At 40.8% G+C, this 13,823-nt stretch overlaps 1 protein-coding gene across 7 annotated transcripts in view; it reads right to left on the bottom strand.

Annotated features, from left to right (window-relative positions):
- CAMKK1 (calcium/calmodulin dependent protein kinase kinase 1) overlaps positions 1 to 13,823 on the bottom strand; it is a 382,369-nt gene that overhangs the window by 206,539 nt on the left and 162,007 nt on the right. For 5 of the 7 annotated variants that reach the window (XM_073615054.1, XM_073615060.1, XM_073615055.1 and 2 more), the window contains one exon: positions 5,984 to 6,485. In XM_073615054.1, coding sequence (XP_073471155.1) covers positions 5,984 to 6,379 — 396 coding nt within the window. In that variant the 5' untranslated portion in view covers positions 6,380 to 6,485. The remainder of the gene's footprint in view (positions 1 to 5,983; positions 6,486 to 13,823) is intronic. The other 2 variants (XM_073615058.1, XM_073615059.1) reach the window with 1 other exon arrangement.

Raw genomic sequence — 13,823 nt, 5'->3', positions numbered from 1 at the left:
ATTGTCTACTCAGGCTAGGGGCAGGTAGGTGACCTAGATGTATTGTTTTACCACAGCAGAGAAAAGTCAGGTCCCCAGGCTGGCTGTGCTGTACGTAGGGTTGTGAAAATCTCAGTTGGGGATATAAAAAATTAAAAATAAGTAAAAGACAGTCCCTATATACAGCATGTATTCCTAGTGTGCATTTAGCTGTTGCTTGGACTTCGGATTTAATATTTATTTTTAGTAACCTTCTAATTTTCCAGTGAAATAGTAAAATTGTTATAGGCAATGCTAACAAATGGTCAAAAAAAGAGTAGAAGCACAATTTGTGAATTAAATTCAGTAACAGTACAGTAATAGAAGGGAAACCTTCCAAGGGGATCACAAAATCTGGTCACCTTGGTGACACCCTGTGAGCTTTTCTCACACTTCCTGTTTTGACTATGGGATATAAAGTGAAGGGAAATCTCCCAAAAGTGTACAAGTACACCGTACATGTGGCACTCCTAGGAGAAGTGCAGAGTAACTTAGTCCATTGGAACCTTCATCTGTATCTGTACACCCTCAACAGGGTATAGGAAGGGATGAGGCAACAGGATGGACGGATGAGAGATTAATCGATGGATGGATGGCTGAGCAGGGGTAAGGACCAAGACAGGAACCTCTGAAGCTCCCGCAGAAGATCTGGGTAGGATCACCTCAATGCAAAAGAAAAAGAACAGCAGGGCACTGAGGTCAAATAAAATCAAATAACAAAATCACTTTATTAAAATAAGCAGCACGCTTACATTGAAGTTAGCATGAAACAGCATGGATGAGGAACACCTGAGACCAAGCAGCTGTTATCAGGGTGAGGCTGTAGGCATCACTGAGCAGAGACCAAGGATGACAATGTGTAAGCCAGCTCAAGGTATGGATATTAGCAGCAGCATTCTCAGCCGCACACAAGCTGTCAAAATGCCTGTTGGAAGTTGGGAGAGAGAGTGTGCATGATGTGTTTCCAGGGACTTCACCCCCTTTTTCCCTTCACTGTCCATGCATTTGAAAAAGAGGGCAAAGTCCCTGGAAACCTGTTATGCACACCCCCTCTCCTGACAGCCACAAGGAATTTTGACAGCGGTCATCCTCGTGTGGGGTTGAGAATGCGGCCGCTAATATCCATACCTTGAGCTGGCTGGCACCCCGTCATCCTTGGTCTCCATTTACTCAGTGATGCCTATAGCCTCACACTGATCACAGCTGCTTGGTCTCAGGTGTTCCCTATCCATGCGGTTTTATGCTAACTTCAATGTAAGTGTGCTGCTTATTTGAGTGATTTTTTAAACTGACCTCAGTGCCCTGCTGTTCTTTTGCTTCTGCATTAAGGGAAAGCTCCCCAATGGGGCAAACAACAAAAAAACTGTCAGGGATTATAACCCTCCCTTACTCCATCCAAAAACAGAAAAAAAAAAGTTTTGCCTTTACTTCCACTTTAGGAAGTAGGTATAAAAAGGTACTCATATATATTAAGTTCATCATATACCTCAGTTTTTTACATGTTTGTAAAAATAATTTGTCAATGTGTATAAACGGAAAACTGGAATGCACCTTTATCAAGAGAAAGCTGCACTGCTTGGAATGAAAACATTCTCAAATGTGAATACAGGGCTAAGTTTAAAACCCCAAGAAAGGAGAAAAAAAAAAAAAACTTTTCAATGTTTCAAACATTTCCTAATATCATGCCTGATTTGTTATGTATGGCTAGCACAGGAAGGGCCTATTTATTGAAACCTTTACACGCGATCAGCCTTGTATTCATTTTATATTTACTAAATTAAATGAACTGGCTTCACCTGTTGCATTTTATTAATAAGACCAGATTCATATCCCATGCACTGTGTTTGTGCACTAAATGCATTTCAGTTGACAGGTTCATAGCTGGAGCCAAAATACTTTACTTTGCTATCCTTAACATGCATTGCAGCACTTTCAAACAGGAATCACACTTTTTTCCCATGACATACACTTTAACAGCTGCAGAAATAATATCAGCCATCAGCTAGAACAACGACTGAGCCTTAACGCTTAGATAAAGCATTGGCCACAAAAGGAGTGCATTGTTTTCAGTGGTTCAGCTAACACAAGTTTCATTGTGAAAAGGGAGAAGAAAACCATTGTGTGTAATGAGCTTATTAATAGGCAAATATGGCTGCTGATGTGCATATATAATTATAAAACTACAGATAGGAACAAGGCTTTAAAAAAAAAAATGATATATATCTATCTATAGATATAGATATAGATATCTATAGATATAGATATATATATATATATATATATATATATATATATATATAGATATCTATATATCTCTCTCTATATATAGAGATATATAGATATATCTATATATCTCTCTCTATATATAGAGATATATATATATATATGTAGATAGATAGATAGATAGATAGATAGATAGATAGATAGATAGATAGAGAGAGAGAGAGAGAGAGAGAGAATATTTAAAATATTTGAAAGACTATAGATTTTTTTAATTAAAAGCAAAACCTTAAAGTGGTATTAAGCCCAAATGCAAAAATATAATATATTGCAGCCTACCAGTTCTCAATGATGCATCATTGCATGTAGATATAAATCTGGCAGTTAGAGAGTTGAGATAAACCATTTACCTACTGACAAGGGAGCTAGCAATTGTTAGAATGTATTCATTTATTTAAAGCCATCTAAATCTACTTGTCTAACACTATCCTCCTCTACAGGTTGACAATAGTGCTCCTCCATTAAGTGGTACCACCCCAATACAGGAAGTGTGCTACTGGCCATATCACCAGGTGAAAATAAAACAAACAAAAAAAGAGAAAAAGAAAAAACTAAACTAATGTAGCCACCATATCTAAGAATTGGTAAGCTGCAATATATACATTTTTCTTTTTCGGTGGTTCTGGTGGTCCATCAGTCACGTAAAAAAAAAAAAAAAAAAAAAAAAAAGTGTTTTGTAGTAGGATTTCTTGGATCAATGTTCCAGCATTCAAATCTCAGAAAAAAATATAACCAATACATTTGAAACGTATTGGCTTATATACAATTTGTCCACCATTGATGATCTGTGACTTTTGGCAGATGTTCTAAATCACTAATTTTAGTGCCGGGAGTCATAAAATGACTGTTTTTATAAGATAGAAGGGTGCACAAACAGCAAATACAAAATTAAAAGTAAAACAGGAGAAACACTAAGGGGGAGATTTACTAAAGCTGAAGAGTGTACAGTCTGGTGCAGCTCTGTATAAAAACCAATCAGCTTCCAGGTTTTATTGTCAAAGATTAATTGAACAAGATGAAGTTAGAAGCCGATTGGCTCCAATGTACAGCTCCACCAAATTTTGCACTCTCCAGTTTTAGTAAATCTCCCCCAGTGTCTCAGAAAGTTCTGCTGAGAACATCCTTTACACCTTCTGCCAGGCAACCGTGAGCAAGATTTTGGAAGCGCCGTCTTCATATGGTTGCAAACACGACTTTGTAGCCCCTCATACACAGAGGTCCAAGAACTGGGTGACAGAAGGTGAGGTTTTATGTAGCTAAAAAGAGATCTCAACTGGCCAGGCCCTTGACAGCTCAGAAAAAGTCAGGAAAATAAAGGCGAAAGGTGAATGATTATATCTACAAACTGGTTTAACTTGCCTAGACACATTACAGTAGTTAGGCCTCATGCACACTGGAGGTTTGTCCATCTCTCCTAGACGCCTTTCCTCCTGGCAGCAGCGTTTTGGCATAAAAAACACACACTTGGTGCTTGTAAAGGTGCGTCAAGTGTTTTGGTGTTAATTTAATTTGTAAATTCTCCCTGAAGGCATCCTGGTAAAAAAAAACTGCACTGGTATATGGGGGCCCTAATGTGATGAGGGTCTTCTGATATGAAGTTATTTCTTAAACAGTATCTATTTAAACTGATATTTTTTTTTTTTGCCCCGTGAATATTTGTAAGATACATGTGACCCCTGTACTGAAAAGTTTGGCGATCCCTGATCTAAACCATCATGTCCATTAGTGTCAATTAATCTCACATAAGTATCACTGAGGATACATAAAATAGGTGAGACCCAAGTGTAATCTGTGACAATCAAGCAAGGCCTTTTGAGAAAAAGGTTTGAGAACTGCTACGTGAGGCAAGGTCTGCATCTTTCCTCATGCTAGCCTCTTCTGTTTGCTTCTCCTCACTCAATGGTATGTATAATATACTGGTTTCCCCATTAACAGTGCAGGGGAGATAAGCGCGAGAAGAGAGGCCACTGGAACCACTAAACCTGACTGTATCATAAACGGTTATTACATTGTCACAAGAGTTAAAGTCTCTTTAAATCAAAACAAATTATTAATTTTATATGTCAATTCCTTCATCTGCTCATTGTATAACAGCTTAGCAAAGCAAAATAAGCTATGTGCTATTCAATGTTCCTGAGAGATTTATACCACAGGACATGGAGTGCAAACTGTACTATAATCATTATGATCGTAACCTAGAAAGAGTTCATGTTTTTTCAGCTGAGTACATGAATAGCATCCAATGCAATGTATTTGAATTCTGTTACGCAAGATCTCTGGCTCTATAAATGCATAGCATTGTATATTGAACAAAAACTACATTATCAGAAATGCATTTTAAATGTAAAAGACATATTGGAGGTTGATTTACTAAAGGCAAATATACTGTGCACTGGTAGTGAGGTTGTGCTAGATTTGAGGGGAAGGTCTGATTTCTATTCTCTTATGTGGCAATAGTAATGGAAGTGTGTGTGTGTTTTTTTGTGCAAAGACTTCTTCTTTAGATAAGAGTTCTTCTGTGCAGTCACATTGTTCAGTCTGCTCTCACTCCTGAGTAGAGGCACTCCAGTGAGAGGGGCTATTATACCTCTCTCACTCTGACCTTGTGAGAACTGGTTTCATTTTCTTCTCATTGGCATTGTAGAGGATGGGGAGGAGCGGCTGCCAGGGAATAGCATTACTCATTGAAGGCAAAAGGAGAGGGGAGGGGAGGAGATTGGCTTCACACATAGACTACGGAAAGGACAGGGAGAGAGGGAGAGGGGGGATGCAGAGATACTGAGAAGAGAGAAAAAGCTGGATGATGGAGGTACAGAATCAGATCACGCTATCATGCATCAGCAGCCATGATAAATGTAGTCAGGTATTGTATAACATTGAAAGGGACAAATTACATGGCAAAGCACTGTGCTATATAGCATGCCTTAAATTTAGCTGGTTCAGCAGGGACGGGACAAATTTCATTACATGTATGGGCTTGGCTGGTTGTATTGACTTGTGTACAACCAGCCTGTTGGGTTTTCCTGAAAGATTAGTGCTGCTCTGTGGATGGGAGAATCTGCTCTTTTTTTCTATTCAACCGGCTGGTTGAGCAAAAAATTAAAGTCCAGATGAGACAATTCCATTATTTTACAATTTTACATCCACTGCCATTGTCAAAGTGATGTAGATGTATATGAAAATCAGAATTACAGAGCATGTGTTGGCTGTGCAGTCTTTCACACTGACTCCAGCCCCCATCTATTGGTAGATAGGGGCTGGAGTCTGTTTGAAAAACTGCCCAGCCAACACATGTTCTGGAAATCTGCTTTTCATATAACTAAGCCACTCTTGGATACATACAGTAAATTATTTTTGGAAAATAGCGTGTGTATGGGTCATTAGAAATAAATAAATAATCAAGGTATTGCATATACTGATGAAATCACATAAACTGAAATATGCAATTCTAAATACAGTGTTGCTTAAGCATTATTACTAAGAAATTATGCTAAAATAAACTCCTGCAAATGTATAAAATACTTTCCCTGTGGCAGTCAATTATTAGACAAACGTTACTACTGAAAAAATGCAATTAAGAACAGCGTTTCTTGTGCATTACTAAAAAATTAAAGCTAAAATAAAAGTGCGGTGAGCGAATATTTCCCCTGTAGCAATCTACCATTAGACAAAAGTTAGTACTTACATCAGAGTCAGAAATAGAAACCCGATTTGACTCAATTGTTGGCCTTCGGACAATTCTTGGCGATATGTGGGAGGCAGGACCTGTTGCGTAAGGCCCGTACGCCTGGTTTTGAGAGGGAAGGCAGCCACCTGTAGGCCTTTCCTGAAGGGAGAACTTTCTGTTTGAAAGTGTAGGCCGAGATGCAGCTCTTTGGAAACAGCTTAAGTCCCTCTGGTCCTGCGATGATAAAAATACATCCTCACTGGTTTCAGAGCTCATTCCATTATTTTTCAGCCTATACATGTCTTCTGAATCCAGCACAGTCGATGCCTCGGTTTCTTCATCCACTTCAATGGCAGCAACTCTCTCGGCAAGCTCTGCTTGAGTGTCTTTATTTGGGCCAGAATCACAATCCATTGTGTCAGTGTGGGAAAATTCCAGCACAGTCTCTAGGGTACACAAGACAATTTCCAAATCAACTACAGCAGATAGTTGTTATTAAGGCTTTTTGTCTAAACAGTCTCTGAAAAAAAATGCAGACACAGAAGAGAGGAAAAAAAAAAAAAGAAAAACTAGATTACTATTCTCAGAAATATATACATAAACATGTATCATACCATTAAAGACCAGTAAACATGAAAATGGTTGTAAACGTATATTACAAATTGACTTTTTATTGCAAGGACTGCACAGAGCGCAAGACGCGATCAGTTGCAGTATTATTGATGAAAGCTTAAGTCATTGAAGGAATTAGCATGAAAGTCAATTAAACGGATTGGCAAAATTTCAAAGATTGTTCCTCTTTTGGTGCCACCATCATGGCTAAGATTATGCATGGGGGGGGGGGGGGGGTGATCCTCAGGCACTTTCACCCACTCAGAAACTGCCTGGCAACATATAACCCCCCTTTTGTCACTCCTCCTGTTTTATTTGCAAACCACATCTTCTCCCCTCTCATCCATTTTTCTAGGCTACAGTGGGGAAAAGAATTTTGATCCCCTGCAGATTTTGTTAGTTTGCCCACTTACAAAGAAATGAAGGGTCAATAATTTTTATCATAGGTGTATTTTAAATGATAGAGACAGAAAATCAACCAAAAATCCAGAAAAAACACGATACAAATTATATAAATTGAATTGCAGTTTAGTGAGTAAAATAAGTATTTGATCCTCAACCAATCAACAATAATTCTGGCTCCCACAGACTGGTTACAGTTAGTCCTCATGTGGTACACAGATTCGTTCTGTCAATTTAGTAAGGTGCTCCTAACCACAACTCGTTATTTGTATAAAAGACACCTGTCCACAGAAACGCTTTCTTCCATTCAAACCTCACTGTCATGGGTAAGACCAAAGAGCTGTCAAAGGACATCAGGGACAAGATTGTAGACCTGCACAAGGTTGGTATAAGCTACAAGACTGTCAGCAAGAAGCTTGTTGAGAAGGAGACAACTGTTGGTGCGATTATTCGCAAATGGAAGAAATACAAAATAATTAATTTTGCCCTCGATCTGGAGCTCCATGCAAGATTTCACCTCATGGGGTAAGGATGATCATGAGAAAAGTGAGGGATCAACCCAGAACTACACGGGAGGAGCTTATGAATGATCTCAAGGCAATTGGGACCACAGTCACCAAACAAACCACTGATAACACAATACACCACCATGAATTGAAATCCTGCAGCACCCGGAAGGTCCTGAAGTTTGTCAATGAACATCTAAAAGACTCAGAGAAGGTTAGCGAGAACGTGCTGTGGTCAGATGAGACCAAAATTGAGCTCTTTGGTATTACCTCTACTCTCCGTGTTTGGAGGAAAAAAAAATGCTGACTATGACCCTAAGAACATCATACCTACAGTCAAGCACGGAGGTGGAAACATAATGCTTTGGGGCAGTTTCTCCGCTAAAGGTACAGGCCAACTTTGCCGCATTATGGGGCCATGTATTATAAAATCTTGGATGAGAACTTTCTTCCCTCAACCAAAACACTGAAGATCGTGGATGGTTCTTCCAGCATGACAATGACCCAAAACATTCCACCAAGGCAAGGTATGGCTCAAGAAGAAGCACATTAAGGTCATGGAGTGGCCTAGCCAGTCTCCAGACCTTAATCCTATAGAAAATTTATGGAGGGAGCTAAAATTTTAAGTTACAGCCAAGCAACAGCCAAGAAACCTTAAAGTGATACTAAAGTCTTGATTTTTTTAAGTTAAAAATAACAAACACGTTATACTTACCTGCTCTGTGCAGCAATTTTGCAGAGCAGCCCAGATCCTCCTCTTCTCGGGTCCCTCCTCTGCGCTTCTGGCCCCTCATGCCTACTGAGTGCCCCCACAGCTAACAGACTGCTATGGAGGAACCCGAGCCGAGCCATTCAGACACTGAGCCACGGCTGGGCCCAGCCCCTTTCTCTCCTCATTGGTTAATTGCCTTTGATTGACAGCAGCTGGAGCCAATTGCACCACGCTGCTGTCTCAGCCAATGAGGAAGGGAGTCCTGGGCAGCCGAGACACTCCTGCAACATTGTTGGATCTAGATGGAACTCAGGTAAGTATTAGGGGAGCTGTTGAACACAGAAGGCTTTTTATCTTAATGCATTATGATAAAAACATTTCTGCATTTACAACCACTTTAAGGATTTAGAAAAGATCTGTAAAGAGTGGACCAACATCCCTCCTGAGATGTGCAAACCTGGTAACCAACTACAAGAAACATCTTACATCTGTGCTTGCCAACAAGGGTTTCTCCACCAAATACAAAGTCATGTTTTGTTTGGGATCAAATACTTCTTTACTCACTGAACTGAGTAAACTCTCTGTCTCTATCATTTAAAATACACATTTGATAAAAATGATAGACCCTTCCTTTCTTTGTAAGTGGGTAAACTTACAAAATCTGCAGAGAATCAAAATTATTTTCCCCACTGTACATCTTTAAAATGGGAAGCAGAACAGTGGGATCATGCAACCTCATTTTAGAAAACAGTTTTTAAATGCATGTACCAGAGACTTTTCTAATGAACTATGCATTTATTCCTGCTCCATGTCTTGCACTTTAAAGCAGATCCAAAGTCAACTAATCACTTTAGGTCAATTGCATGAACTGTATTCTCAAGCAATCGCCAATCAATGCTTCTGCTTCATACAAAGCCATAGAAAGGAAGTTGATTAGGAGAGAGTCATACCAGAATATTCATATTGTTGCATTTGATCAAAACGATCATTGCATTTTGGTGGTCCAGAAGGCCCCCTTTATCAGGGTTGGAAAATGATAAAATAGAAAATTCTAAATGCAATTCTCTAAGCCTCTAATGCAGCTGACAGTTCAGCAATGGAGTGCCCTACCAAAAAAGAAATTACAAAAAAATAACAATTAAAAAATACACTGGATGAGAGGTGGATTTATTCTGCTGGGATAAGTGCAATGTGTGTTGGAATATATTCCTCCCCCCCACACTGTCACATCTTTATTTTTAAGACATTTACTTGTTACGCATTTCTGAATCTTCTTCCATCAATGTCATTAAAAACTTTAATATGGCCAAACCTTCAGTTTTAGTTTATCAGTCTTCCTACAATGGCTTTAATACACATTAAAGTAGAACTATGGCCTCCTATTAGAAAAAAAATAATATAGTTTGTAGTGCTTAATTATTTGCCTTGGCGATGCTAGACATTCTTTCACCCGGGGCAAAATTCGGAAGATGCGCGCGCCCCCCCCCCGTTTTGCCCTGCTTATATATACATCAGCAAGTACAGGTTTTTTTCTTAGTTTCTAGCGCTAATCCCACAAATAACTGTTGATCTTGCCAGTAAAGTCCACAACAAAGCTGCGCTGCTCCTAAATTCAGAACAGAGTTTCCACTCTCATGTAGGCTGTGGCTGCTCGCACTGCCATAGGATGAGAGGATGTTGCTGGGGACAAGCCTATCATCATTGTCACTATTAGTTCACAAGCCTGTAACTTGTCAATCATCACATTACCACACCTAGTCCTGCCCAATGGTTTCTGGATTGACAGCTTTGTCTCGGTTAGTGAAACCCTCCCACTGTGATCTGCGGTGTCTGGGAGGGACAGCATGTAAAATGCAAATAAAGGAAGAGTTAACGCAGACAAGATAAAGAAGTTTGTTTACTTTTTGAGGCTCATGCATTACATAGTAACTGGATTTAGGACCTGTATAGACCAGGGGTGCCCAACCAGTGGCCCGCAGAGCCTTCTGATGTGGCCCGTGACCTACTGCTCTAAGATGGCAGGTTGGCAAGCCCAGATTGCAGGTTGCCGACCCTCCATCCCAGAGCATCAGTGTTGTGAATGAAGCCGGCGGTAGAGGAAGCAAGCAGCTGCATAGTAGAGCCGCATAAGCCAATGCTTCCTGAATGGAAATAAAGGTCAGTTTATTACTAAAATCACATTGCATATATGGATGTCTATGCTGCAGTGGTTACTGGGCTGCTTTCAAACTGATCCACAGGTGCAGCGCAGTGCACCTGCGGGTTACCTGCACTGAGCCATAGACTTCTGTTATTACCTGCGGGTTCGGTGTGCTTTCTAAAAGTGCACCACACCTGCAAGATATAATACAAGTCTATGGCAAAGTGAAGCTAACCAGCAGGAAAGCCACAGGTGCACTATGCTGCACCCGTGGTGTGGGTGAACCGCAGCACATTAGTATGAAAGCAGTCTTAGGCCCCTTTTACACAATCAGTCAGACCCAATCGGACTCTCTATGGAGTGGCAGATGTAAACGGACTGTTTACACCCGCCTACCTCCAATTCGATCCGTTAAAAAAAAAACAGAAGGGGATCTATCCCGTTCCATCTGGGTGGATTGGAACGGAGGGTTCGTAGAGTAGAGCGGGCTGTGTCCATGTCTGCTCTGCATATGTAGAGTGGACACTGACCTGTCATCCACCCGCTCCACTAATTGTGGCCCACGACCGGTTACCAAGTCGCTTAAGTGGCCCTCGCTCTTTAAAAGGTTGGGCATCCCTGGTTTAGACTGTCATACAGGAGCAGAAGTAAAAACAGTCCGATTTCAAAATTGTGGGCCCCCAGGTGGTTTTCAATGTGTAAGTATGCACAGCATGTGGTAGACTTACCCAATAAAGTAATCCTCTCTAGCGGTGCAATGTCAACATCATCATGCTGCCCACTACCCCATCTTCTCCCAGTCTTCTTTCATGTTGGGAGTCTTCGGCCTCCTAAATGGCCACACACGGGAGTTACTTAGTCTCCGCATAAGCGTAGTCTCTTTGCAGCAAAAAAGTGCTGACAGGAAGGTAGAAGCCTTTATATCAGAAGAGACTTACACATTCTCTTCTGTCATAAGAAGTAGCCTGCACTTTTTCAAAGTAGATTGCATTAATTGAACTCATAAGTTCCACCCTAATATCACCTCTGAGCTCTTCCCCACATTTAAACAATTGTAATAAATGCAAGTAACTTTCCTACAAACGCTGTGCCAGAGAAAAACCATACAGTATACAACAGAATGGCTGAAAACCAGGCAATTTATATGCTTTATGCGTCCAATTTTAAAATTATTTTCCTCATAAAACAATAGCTTAACAGCAATTCCTGGAAAAAAGTGAAAGCCTTCTGTGAGGCTTGATCTGATTACTGGGCTATTAAACAGAGTAGCAAACCCCTTGTGGTGTCCGCTCTTAGGCAGGAACTAGTTCAACTGGCCAGACTTTCTCATGGTTTGCTGCAACTGTAATTTAGCTGATACACTGTAATTTGAACCAGACTAATGCCAATGACCACATATTTGGTGTACGGATTTAGACAATTGCCGCAAAATTCACATTGCATAGGGATGACAAACAAGTGTAAAATGCATTCAACACATCTAAAAATAAAAAAGGTATGATCATAACCTTATCATATAAGAGAAGCTGCCATCCTCACCAATCATTGTATCCCTAAGCAGTCTCCACAGCTCACCCCAGTAGTGCATAAACAGTGTAGAGCAGTGTTTCTCAAGTCCAGTCCTCAAGGCGCCCCAACAGGTCATGTTTTCAGGATTTCCCTCAGATGAAACGGCTGTGGTATTTACTAAGGCGGTGAAACTGATCAAATCACCTGTGCAAAATAATGGCAAGCCTGAAAACATGACTTGTTAGGGCGCTTTGAGGACTGGAGTTGAGAAACACTGGTGTAGAGAATGGAGTGATGACTAACTACTTAGCTTCTCGGGACCTGATCTGCTCCACCTCCCAATCTCTACCATGCTGTGCTGTACTGTAAACCTACACTGCACATAGTGATGTTTAAAGACATTTAGCCAAGTAGGAATGCATGGTTTATGAAGAGGCTGTGTGAATGTACATGTGTATGTATGTATGTATGTATGAATGTATGTACGTGATTGTGTGTGTTTATTTATGTACTGTACACAGGTTTGTGTGTTTTTTGTCAAAATGCCTTAGGGGTATTGCTGTTCTATGAATAATGGGGTTGAATGAATATGTAGTGCTGTGTATTAAGGTGTATGTACTCCTGACCTCTGCTTGCCCACTGTATGTTATATACTCCTGACCACTGTACTTTGTACAATGCATACTTCTGACCCCTGCCCTCTGTACATTAAACACGCCTGCAAATATTACTTGGCAAACTTCTGACCCCTACACATCGTATGTTACACACTTGTGACCCCTGCATACTGTATATTACACACTTACGACCCTGCACTCTGTACGATATATACAGTGGGGACGGAAAGTATTCAGCCCCCCTTAAATTTTTCGCTCTTTGTTATATTGCAGCCATTTGCTAAAATCATTTAAGTTAATTTTTTTCCTCATTAAATGTACACACAGCACCCCATATTGACAGAAAAACACAGAATTGTTGACATTTTTGCACATTTATTTAAAAAGAAAAACTGAAATATCACATGGTCCTAAGTATTCAGACCCTTTGCTCAGTATTTAGTAGAAGCATCCTTTTGATCTAATACAGCCATGAGTCTTTTTGGGAAAAATGCAACAAGTTTTCCACATCTGGATTTGGGGATCCTCTGCCATTCCTCCTTGCAGATCCTCTCCAGTTCTGTCAGGTTGGATGGTAAACGTTGGTGGACAGCCATTTTTAGGTCTCTCCAGAGATGCTCAATTGGGTTTAAGTCAGGGCTCTGCCTGGGCCATTCAAGAACAGTCACAGAGTTGTTGTGAAGCCACTCTTTCGTTATATTAGCTGTGTGCTTAGGGTTATTGTCTTGTTGGAAGGTAAACTTTCGGGCCAGTCTGAGGTCCTGAGCACTCTGGAGAAGGTTTTCGTCCAGGATATGCCTGTACTTGGCCGCATTCATCTTTACCTCGATTGCAGTCGTCCTGTCCCTGATGCTGAAAAACACCCCCACAGCATGATGCTGCCACCACCATGCTACACTGTTGGGACTGTATTGGACAGGTGATGAGCAGTGCCTGTTTTTCTCCACACATACCGCTTAGAATTAAGGCTAAAAAGTTCTATCTTGGTCTCATCAGACCAGAGAACCTTATTTCTCACCATCTTGGAGTCCTTCAGGTGTTTTTTTTTTTTTAGCAAACTCCATGCGGGCTTCCATGTGTCTTGCACTGAGGAGAGGCTTCTGTCGGGCCACTCTGCCTTAAAGCCCCGACTGGTGGAGGGCTGCAGTGATGGTTGACTTTCTACAACTTTCTCCCATCTCCCGACTGCATCTCTGGAGCTCAGCCACAGTGATCTTTGGGTTCTTCTTTACCTCTCTCACCAAGGCTCTTCCCCCCCCCCCCCCCCCAATAGCACAGTTTGGCTGGACAGCCAGCTCTAGGAAGGGTTCTGGTCGTCCCAAACGTCTTCCATTTAAGGATTATGGGGGCCACTGTGCTC

The sequence above is a fragment of the Aquarana catesbeiana genome, linkage group LG02, assembly GCF_042186555.1.
Source record: "Aquarana catesbeiana isolate 2022-GZ linkage group LG02, ASM4218655v1, whole genome shotgun sequence".
Classification (NCBI taxonomy): domain Eukaryota; kingdom Metazoa; phylum Chordata; class Amphibia; order Anura; family Ranidae; genus Aquarana; species Aquarana catesbeiana.
Note: the sequence above shows the minus strand (reverse complement) of the source record. Positions and strands in the feature narration are given on the sequence as shown.